Source organism: Poromitra crassiceps, assembly GCF_964638095.1.
Source record: "Poromitra crassiceps genome assembly, chromosome: 10".
Taxonomy (NCBI): domain Eukaryota; kingdom Metazoa; phylum Chordata; class Actinopteri; order Beryciformes; family Melamphaidae; genus Poromitra; species Poromitra crassiceps.
Window position 1 is genome coordinate 24,155,733 of NC_139631.1, and position 10,977 is coordinate 24,166,709.

Below are 10,977 nucleotides of genomic sequence, written 5' to 3' on the forward strand. Positions count from 1 at the left end.
TTTTTCAACCTGTAATTAGCACACCAACTGAGGTCTGAAAAGCCTCAAAGTGAGGTGACTGAAGCAGGCGTGGCCCTCGGCGCTGGGACACACACGTGTGTCCAAACCGTGTTGTACATGACCTGGGTTATATAATGCCGGTCTTTTCTTTCCTCTCTCTGCCTGCAGCCCAAATCGAAGTTATACCGTGCAAAATCTGCGGAGACAAATCATCAGGTATCCACTATGGAGTCATTACGTGCGAGGGATGTAAGGTGAGACTTTCCATATTGTTCCCTTTTTAACATCATATAAAAAGCCCTGCTTTGTTCGCCTCAATGTACATTTTCTATCCGGCGGGCGGGGATCTGTAACTCTTCTTCACTCACATGCAACCAGGGTTTCTTCCGACGGAGTCAGCAGAACAATGCTGCCTACTCCTGCCCCCGCCAGAGGAACTGCCTCATCGACAGGACCAACCGAAACCGCTGCCAACACTGCCGCCTGCAGAAATGTCTCGCCCTCGGAATGTCCAGAGATGGTGAGAGCGCAGTAGATACACACGTATGCATATGAATAAATATATATACACACACACACGTATGCATATGAATAAATGTATGGACTATGTACTGAACAAGATGTGCATGTGCACAAAAAGATGTGCAGCAACGCACATGGATCCGCGAGCGGACTCAGTATTGGCACATAGTTATTCACTGGAGTTGCAAATAGTCTGCCACTACTGTCTACTTTTGCTTAGTTTTTAATGAAAGAGAGAGAAAATAGTTGATAGATGTACAGTATGAATGAGAAGATACCATACGATGAGATGGTTAAAAAAAATACTCTATTTGCTCTCAACGAAAGCCATGACTCCATTGTTCCTCAAACAACAACAATGGCCAAGTTTCCAATCATTGGCCAAGCTGCCAATCAAAATCAATAAGAATCAGAACTAAACAAAAAATATGATAAGTGTTGAAGTTATATATTTTTTTAATAAACAAAATTGCTGCTTTGGCTCCTACAGTGTTGATTGATTGATTGATTTTATTTATCCAAAAATCCAAGGGATAGACATCCCTGTTATAGTCCCTGTTATGAATACAATTTTACTTTTATTGTTATTATTGTGGGATAGGTTTTGTAACATGTTTTTTTTAAATAATTGTAATTATACTCCAACAGCAAGCTGAATTCTTCCCAATTCTTTGGTTCTTTTTGACTCATGCACTTGGAGGAGCTGCAAGGTTGTGACAGATTTTTTTTTACCTCCGTCTCCCCCTACAGCGGTAAAGTTTGGCCGCATGTCCAAGAAGCAGCGCGACAGCCTGTATGCAGAGGTCCAGAAGCACCAGGCGCGCATTGCGGAGCAGCAGCGGCAGCAGACGGGTGAGGCTGAAGCCCTGGCCCGCGTTTACTCATCCAGCCTCACCAACGGACTGTCCACCCTCAACCATGAGATCGGGGGCACCTATGCCAACGGTCATGTCATTGAGCTGCCCAAGGGTGGCCACGGTAACGGAGGTGGAGTACCAGGCGGTTACTATGGGATGGATTCCACCCAGCCGTCTCCGGACCAGTCGGGGTTGGACATGTCAGGCATGAAGCACATTAAGCAGGAGCCGGTGTATGACCTGACGCCGGTACCCAACCTGTTCAGCTATGGGGGCTACCAGGACAGTCAGCTGGGACCCAGTAACGTCAGCATGGGAGAGCTGGGTAAAGACTGCTACACAATATGACACCCTGTCAGTTCATAGCCCTACACTGTAGGCCTATATGTATATATGTGTATGTATGTATGTATGTGCAGCTCTTTAGCCTTTAGCACAAGTCTATTTATTTTTCTCAACACATAGGGACACGTCTATAGTGTGGTATTCATGTTGGGTATGTTCCAACATGCTTACCCTATTCACATACTAGTTCTTAGCATATGGAAATATATAATTGATTCTTCATTTCTTAATCTATTTATCAACTCTGCATCAAATGTATGAATGAATGAAGATATTGGATGGCAATGGATCAATTAATGAATGAACAAACAATCCCTCCCTTTCAGACCGTATTGCCCAGAACATCATCAAGTCCCACTTGGAGACATGTCAGTACACAGCAGACGAGCTGCAGCAGCTAGCCTGGCAGACACACTCCTATGAGGAAGTCAAGATGTACCAGAACAAGGTGTGTGTGTGTGTGTGTGTGTGTGTGTGTGTGTGATGATGCTATCCTCATCTGCATCGCCTGAGCACATTTTATTTTCCAATGTTCCATGTAGCTCCTATTCTGATTTTTCCTCTCCTTTCTCCTAGTCTACTTTTCCTTTATCGTGTTAACTTTCTTCACCAGCTCTACAATTTCCATTTACAATTTCTACTTGTGTGCGTGTGTGTGTGTGCATGCGTGTGTGTGTGTGCTTGGGCGCGCACACGTCTCAGTACTTCTGTTCCACCACTAACCACTCATACCTCTGTGTCTAATGCATTATTGGTCATTACTACGGAAGGCTTTGAAATAACTTTCCTACAATGAGAAATGATGAAACACACATAGGCAATTTGCTGATATTGTACTTTGGACCTTCGTAATAAGAAAATAGCTATTTCATTAGTAGAAATTCAAATTCAATTCAGCCCTTCCTCTTAACGAGGACAAAAATTCCCCTGTATTTTATAAAGTGGTAGTCATAGTAATAACAATTGTAATATGAGTGTGTAAGAAATACAGAAAGAGGAACAGAAATAAAAAGTAACATTTTGCATACGTTTCTTTTTTTACTTTACATTTTTGTTGACTGACCTGAATATAAGTACATCATGTAAATCATCTCAAACGTGCGTTTGTTTTCAGACACGGGACGTGCTATGGCAGCAGTGTGCCATCCAGATTACCCATGCCATCCAGTACGTGGTTGAGTTCGCCAAGCGCATCTCAGGGTTCATGGAGCTGTGCCAGAATGACCAGATCCTCCTGCTCAAGTCAGGTGAGAGAGTCTTGTGTTTCTATTCGCTAGGTCATACTATAGGTATGGGAACAGGAACCTGGCCGTGCCTATCTGCATATCTTGTCACGGCTCAGATGAATGTATTTCAGGGAAGGAAAAATGAACGCCCTGTGATTCCAAGTTGTTTTTGCCTTGTGGCTAGTATAATATGGCTGCATCCATATTAGTGTCAGTTTCAGCCAGACTCTCCCCCTCCCTGCTTCCAGGTTGTCTGGAAGTCGTCTTGGTGAGGATGTGCCGGGCGTTTAACCCTCTCAACAACACGGTGCTCTTTGAGGGGAAGTACGGAGGCATGCAGATGTTCAAAGCACTAGGTAACATATTTCTACTATCACCTCATTCTACCCTCTCATTTTATGCTCCAAATACAGAGTGTGTGCTGGTTCAACTCAAACTCCATTTTCTCTACCCTGTGAGGCATTTTTGCTCATCAACGCATGACCAGAGTGAATATAGCACACTGAAAATCTCTCCCTTTTTTGTCTGCCTCTCCATTTCCCTGTCCTTCTCTCGTTGTCCGCCTCCCTGAAGGTTGTGATGACTTAGTGAGTGCGGTGTTTGACTTTGCCAAGAGTCTGTGTTCGTTGCAGCTGACAGAGGAGGAGATCGCTCTGTTCTCCGCAGCAGTGCTCATCTCCACAGGTCAGTGCACACCAACCCAACGCCGCACACTATTATTACAATACAGGAAGCAATCCACATTTACATTCACTTTGATCCTACACTTAGTCTAAATCAAGGCAAGCAAAGACCAGCCAGCTCTACTCTGAACACAGTGTTTGCATTTGTCTTTCAGTGTTTCCCCTAGAAAAATGTTCAGGCCTGGAGGGATTTCGAAATGTACCCCGACCGCAACGGTGGGGGCCCTCGCTGGCGACGCTAAACTTTCAGCTAACCTGTTCGCATATATGTTCGCAATGGCATCCCAAATATCATCATACTATTATGGGATGCGATGCGAACAGTTGTATTATGGGATGTGCGTTTCCCGGGCAACGACACACATTGACACGTTTTGGAACAGCGCTGCACGCTGGCACAATGCTCCTAAAAGCAAAATGCTTATTGTTTTGAATGATTTGGCATCTTCTATTACTGTCAACACTGTCAACAACAGTATTGTTGTATCGTAATAATATGCCATAAAGGTTTATTGAAATTCTGGGGAAAGCAGAAAAAAAAAAATCTGGCCTGGCGGGGGCGCCGTTAGAATGGTAGGGGAAACACTGTATTATCACCCAGCAAAATCATCAGTGCCAATTTAACTCTCATAATGTAAAAGATTAACAAGTAATTATGTAAATAAGTCCACGCCAAACAGGGTTAATTGTATGCTTTTTGTATTGTATTCGTTGTATTGTATTCATTGTATCCATTGTATTCATGTAAATTCCCTGCACATTAATGCCTATTTAACTTAGCCTGTAAATTTCATGTACATTCAATGTAAACTCTTATTTAACTCCGACTGTAAATTCATGTAAATCCACAGCCTATTTAACGTCTATTTAACTCAGTCTGTAAATCTCATGTAAATCCAACGTAAATTCATATTTATCATCCACAGAACACTTCACCACTCATATTATATATATTTACTCGATTTGATTGCACTTGCAACTTTGCGATTGTCTTTAGTCATCTTCCTACTTCTTATCTCTGTATATTGATGTGACCGCTACGCTGCATACAGACACTAAGACAAATTCCTCATGTGTAAGTTGCATACTGTGGCAATAAAAGTGATTCTGATTCTGATTCTGATTGAAGACCTGCCCCAGATATGACTACAACTCACCAATCAACACTTGTCAGATGAAAAATCAACACTTATTTATACTGCAACATTTTCTGTCCACCGGTCTTTCCTTTGCGGATTACCTGGAAAGCATAAAAGTGAATAACATATTTTATTTATTTGTTGTTTTATTTTTCAGACCGGCCGTGGCTGATGGAGCCCCGGAAGGTCCAGAAGCTCCAGGAAAAGATATACTTTGCTCTGCAGCACATCATGCAGAAGAACCACATGGACGAGGATGCACTGGCCAAGGTAAGCCTGGACTAGCTCTGGCAGCACACTAAGGTATAGCCCAAGGCACTTTGCTTTGATCATGAAGCCTTAGCCTAAAGGAACAGCCCAGTCAAAAGTGCCACACTCCAAGCAAGCACTGATGTAGCAGCTCCCCAGCCCGCCAGGAGAAGTGGGGCAATGTGCACTATAAAAGTTATGAAACTCAACACTTACATGACAAAATAACTTCTAATCCCGTCCCTGCCTCTGGGCCACCGCAACTTATTAGTCTAACTTTCCGTCTCTCTGTTGTCTGGCAGCTGATCAGCCGTATCCCGACGTTGGCAGCCCTGTGTACGCTCCACACAGAGGAGCTCCAGGCCTTCCAGCAGCTCCACCCTGAAACTGTCAACGTCCTCTTCCCTCCGCTCTACAAGGAACTCTTCAACCCCGACCCCAACTCTGCCATGGCCATGCCCAAGTGACTGCCTGTGGTCCCACCGCGCCGATCATCAGCGGAGGACCAGCAGAACAAGAAGACCGCCGGGTCAGACAAGGTGACAGCGGCCATGTTGCCTGCGTCATCGTCGTGGCAACCACATATTCCAGAGCTCGCCCAGCCCGAGGTGAGGCCGGGGGAATTGAGGAGTCATCCGCCAGAAACGTACAGTTACCGCCAACAATACTAGGAATGTCCAGCACTTATCTCATCCTGTTCACCGATACAGTCTGAAGAATGTATATATAAATGAAATGAGCCCCCGCAGCCGCAACCTAATCGGGGCTTTCTCCTCTCTCCTGAACTGAACTGACTGACCAGAAATGTACAGACTTTAAACATCTAGGAACAATTTTAAGCTGTCAATCTTTTAAAAAAAAGTGGGTAAGTTAATTTGTTTTAACTTTGGAGAAAAAAAACTTTTTGTTGGTTTGATTTTTTTTTCTTCACATGACGAAATGGTGAAGAGGCCGGATGGGGGAGGGAATTGTGTGAATTTAGAGAAGCTATTGTAGATATTCTTCTAGTGCAGAGCGGATTCCAGTATTACTTCTTGTTCTGTTAAAATAAGTTAGTCCTAATTTAAAAATACAGCAGTCCATTGTGGCTGACTATACCTTGTCTATGTGTTTTTATTTTATTTGATAGTTTCATGTGTACAGAATTTGTAAAGTTGAAATGAGACTTGTAAAAGAATATTGGGGTAAAACCGGGAGTTGATTCGGGTTTGTTGCTATATATAAAAGCCTTGTCTGGATTTTGTTGATATGTAAAGAAGGTATTGCAACCTTCTGATGAGAACTTATAGAAATGTAAAGAGAGCATACTGTATGAAGGATTTAAAAAGAAAAAGAAAATAATGGCTACTACTTTTCAAGGTGAAGATATATACATAAATATTCTATTTTGCGAGGAACAGAATCTGGCAGATTTGCCATCCTATCAATAATTTTTTTTGTCGCTGCAATAATTCTGTCCAATACAAGCTGGACTGCTTTCGAACAATCAATCAGAAACAACCAATCAGAGACTAGTAGGACCTCACAATAAACCCCGCCTCTTTCCCCAAATTCCCCTCACCTTTACCTCTAAGGGCCACGTGATTGGAGCAGACAGAATTAGATAGATAGCACAATGACCAAGTGGAGGGAAAGTCCACTATAATAAGACAACGGGAACATACATATTTCCACCAATGACATGAAAGTAAAGTTGAATATACTGTAACTTTCCAATCTTCACGAGTGCTGGATGCCCTTATCCCTCCCGTCACTTTTTGCACAATCCAGTCCATGGACATCAATCACTCCGGGCTGTGAATATGAAGGACCCTTCTCTCCACGGAGCAATAACTTTCACACTGCCTTTCTGATCGTACTCCTCCCTTTCCTCCTCTTCCTTTTGTTCGGCTGTTTAGCACAGGGTAGCCCTTTTAGCTAGAATGCACTATACTAGACTCTCCTCACCATCAGTATCTCCACCAGTCGTTTCTGTGACTGGCATTCGCTGGACCCCAGACTCTGTAGCGTTGTTAATGTGACACCATGTGATCTGGGGTTAGGACATCACACACATACTCTTAGTACGCTAAAACCTGATGTGAAGAAAAGCAGACTCGTCTCCATCGATCATGATGCCATTTTAAAGTTGCAATATTATGATAGAGATCCGTACAGAAAGCTGTGACAGACAATCACTTAGTGTGTTTTATTTATTTTAAATTTTTCTTAGTCATTCCATATTTATTAACACTGGTAGATTGTCAATGCTTTTTTCATTTGGATTTTCTAAATTAATGTTATGTTTTGATAAACATTTGGCCACTGTGTAGAATCACATTGTTTTAACTGTGGATATTGGAATTCCCTTTCTTAATTGGCCTTTCATGCGGGACCTATGCAAAATATATAATCAATTTGGACAATCACTGGGCCTACGTATGAGGTTTTAGGAGCTTCTTCAAGGACCTAGATCACTTTGTGCAGTTCTACATTCAGCCACTAGATGCTCTGTATGCATTACTTTTGCAAAGTGATAAGACAGTATGATAAGCTTCGACCAACCGAAGAGCGTCCTGTAAAAAGGAGCTATTGACCATCTGGAAAGAAAGAAAGAAAATACTACTTGCACAATGATCAATAGCACAAAATGCAATCAATTGACTGGATATTGTATAGTTTTATACTCAGCAATGAAATGCAAGTACTTTTTTCTCCCAAAATGGATATATAGCATTTTAAGATGAAACCACTGGATAGGAACATGCAATCCAAAAAGTATATTGGAATGTTAACGGTTGCACTTAAATTAGTGTGATAGGATATTGAAGAGGGAACTTTTTGTTTAGTTCAGCACTTATAATTTCACTTCCACTTAAATGACTAAGGCTATATTAGCGTACTCTGATCTAGTGTTACTTATGCACAAAAATGGAAGACCTCTGCTTGATTTTCTGACCTTCGGATGCACATGTTCATTATTGCACAGTGGCCAAATATTTCACTTGCTACGAAGGACGGACACGGATGGGACAGTTGGTACTTTGAGCGTATGCAACATTATCACTCGATCCATTTCCCTCCTCATCCTGACATCTTCTTCATGAACACAACAGTGTAGACAGCATGGGGAGCGGGCGTCAAAATACGAGTCAACATTTAAAGAATAATACCTCCATGGCAGGCACACTACCAGCATTGCCACTATTGACCCAATTCATTATTAGTGCCCTGCCCTGCCCCGCTGTACATCCTCGTGTGTTCCACGCTGGCTCTCAGCAGACCCTCATCCCAGGTTCCTCCGATTGCCCAGGATCCTTCCCTCGACCTTTGACCCTAACCCCAGACCAGAGGCCAATGGCTCTTTAAGACAATCACTTGCTCATTAAGGCTTGATGCACTACACAGCATCTCTCAGGGAGCAGCTCTTTTTCTGACTTTGCATCAAAAGAGGGTTTTAATATTTTTGCGAAAAGAAAAAAAAAAGTAATTATAAAAGCATTACTTTTGGAGATAAATACTGCATACGCTGCCAACGTATGTCAGCAATAGAATCTACCCAGACAAGGCTTTGATAAGTGTGTGTGTGTGTGTCTGTGTGTGTGTATGGGGAATGAATTCACTGTCCAAAACCTCTTAAGAGGCCAGATTATATTGTCATGTACTACTGCATAAAGAAATAGATGAAATATATCAATGTCCTGTTGTCACTTCTGTACACTGTCTACTGCCTATTGTGCTGCTTGTGGGAGAATGGAGGAAATCCACTAGTAAGCTGTGAATCAAGCGCCAATCCAGTACCCGAGGGACAGTGAATTCCATCCAACTCTGAATATGAAGTTTGTGTGTGTGTGTGTGTGTGTGTGTGTGTGTGTGTGATGTTTTTATTTTCCCTTGTTAGACTGTGAATCAGCGGGGTGGGATGGGGTTTGTGAGAGGGGATGTGCTGGCAAGAGCGAGTGGCAACGCAACACTGTAAGTAAGATACTGTAGCAATAAGAACTGGAGGCATTTACTACTGTCATGTTTGCATTGTAAGATTATTTTTTATTTGATTACTATTTACTATTATTATTGTTCTTATTATGACTACTACTCTTCTATTACTATTAGCCTATTGTTGTTCTGTTCTATTTGCATGACGTTTCATGGCAATGAAACATTTGGGGCTTCTTTGTGTTTTCTCTTCTCATGATATTGTGGGTTTTTGGGGGGGAGGGGTTATTGGCAGGGTGGGCGTTGACTTGGGGTTAGGGCTGATTCCACTTCAATTCAGTCAATTCAAAAGATTTTTTTTTTAAATAAAATGCTCTTATTTATATGCAACCAATTTAATAATTTGTTGTTCAATTTGAAATGTTTTTTTTTTCTCCCATTATACCTCCCCAAAATTTGAATGTGTGAGTAGGCATAGCTAGTCAGTGAACAGCCCTGAACTGGCCTTATTGAAATGGAGCAGAGAGCCCTAACCTGCAGGGGGAGGGTGGGGGTGGGGGGCGTGATGTGGGGAGGGTCATCTAACCCTAACCTGCAGCGAGATGGGGGGGGGGGGGGGTCATCTATTCTGAATGTTATGGAGTCGCCTGTTCAGTGTGAGGGGCTGAACGCCTCATGCGCCTTTTACACTCCATCAACACCGACTAACATCATGGAGCGCACATTAGAAGTGGCCATCGCCCTACGAGGCGTGGAAGTGCGCAGACATTTTTATATACTTGGTTAGAAATGCATTTCCTACACTTAGTCAATACACTCCGCCCCAAACCTCCTTCTCTCCCTTTCCCGGGGAAATCTGTGCAAGTGTGTACGTATGTGAGAGAGAGACACAAACAGAGAAAGAGAGAGCGAGACGGCTCCTTGCTCTACCAATGCTTTGTAAACTTTCTTAATGCATTACACATGCGTGCAATTGGAGTAGTGTTGAAAACTGTTAATTTATTGTTTAGAATGTCTTTGCGTCCCAGCAAGAGCAAATAAAATAAAAATGTAGCACTCTGTAACCAAAGCCTGAAAGGTACTTAGGCTACGGAATCTCTTTTACACAGGACTAACAAAACAAAATCAATAAAAAACAAAAAAAAAAAACTTTTTTTTTTCAAAGTGCCATAGCTAGTGAGGAGAGGAACGATTGGCAAAGTGGGGCGTAGATGCTTTACTATGTGAGTTTACTTGAGAACCAATCAAAAAGGGGAACTTTTTTTTTTTTTTTTTCATTTGGTGAGAAGGGACTCAGCTGGACTCTGAACTCTGACTGTACTGTGGATCCTCAGAGCTCTATTGTAGCAATGGTCGTCAATTTCATATATGAGAGAGAGAGAAAGAGAGAGAGAAAGAGAGATTGTGTGTGAACATGTGTCTGTGTGTGTGCATATATGCATTAATCAGAGCCACAAATAACCGCATTTGGGCGATCGGACTGGGTTGAAGTTCAGAGCTATGCGAGGACCTCAGTGTCTCCTCCTTTGAGATGTACATACAATGTGAAGGTCTGAAGTGATTTTTTTTGTTAAATTCTATATTTTATCGCTTTTGTAGACATTTTGTTGTGGGAAGAAAAAAATAAAAGAAATTTTATGGGTGCATTGCTGCCTCGTTTCCGTGTCTCACACACGCACACATCGATTGATTTTGTTTGAATAGATTTTATTTTAGCCAAACATGGAACAATTTTATCCTCGGTAAGTTAAGTCGTATACATTACACTGACTAACAAAAGATAATATAAACAAAGTACAAACAGTAGTCATTTTAAACAAAACTTCAGTGAAGTCTCAGAAATGTTCTCAAAAGGAGCCTGATATGATATATACAATAATATAAACCCTTCTTTTTTTTAATAGTGCTCCTTGGCTCCTGTCGCTGTTCCCTCTATAATTGACATAATATGATTTTAGTCAACATCTCTGCCATAAAGTGTCAAGCAAGTGTCTAGTGCAACAAAACACATTCACACACTTCCATCCATGACAGGTTTGGG

General features: G+C 42.1%; 1 protein-coding gene across 1 annotated transcript in view; it reads left to right on the forward strand.

Annotated features, from left to right (window-relative positions):
- The window catches only part of rorb (RAR-related orphan receptor B), a gene marked incomplete at both ends in the record, with an annotated part of 29,767 nt that extends 24,279 nt beyond the window's left edge, over positions 1-5,488 (forward strand). Inside the window, 9 exons of the mRNA XM_083645346.1 lie at positions 169-254; positions 379-520; positions 1,273-1,704; positions 2,051-2,172; positions 2,839-2,971; positions 3,199-3,306; positions 3,524-3,634; positions 4,930-5,042; positions 5,324-5,488. Coding sequence (XP_083501472.1) covers positions 169-254; positions 379-520; positions 1,273-1,704; positions 2,051-2,172; positions 2,839-2,971; positions 3,199-3,306; positions 3,524-3,634; positions 4,930-5,042; positions 5,324-5,488 — 1,412 coding nt within the window. The remainder of the gene's footprint in view (positions 1-168; positions 255-378; positions 521-1,272; positions 1,705-2,050; positions 2,173-2,838; positions 2,972-3,198; positions 3,307-3,523; positions 3,635-4,929; positions 5,043-5,323) is intronic.
- Between the last annotated feature and the right edge of the window lie 5,489 nt (positions 5,489-10,977).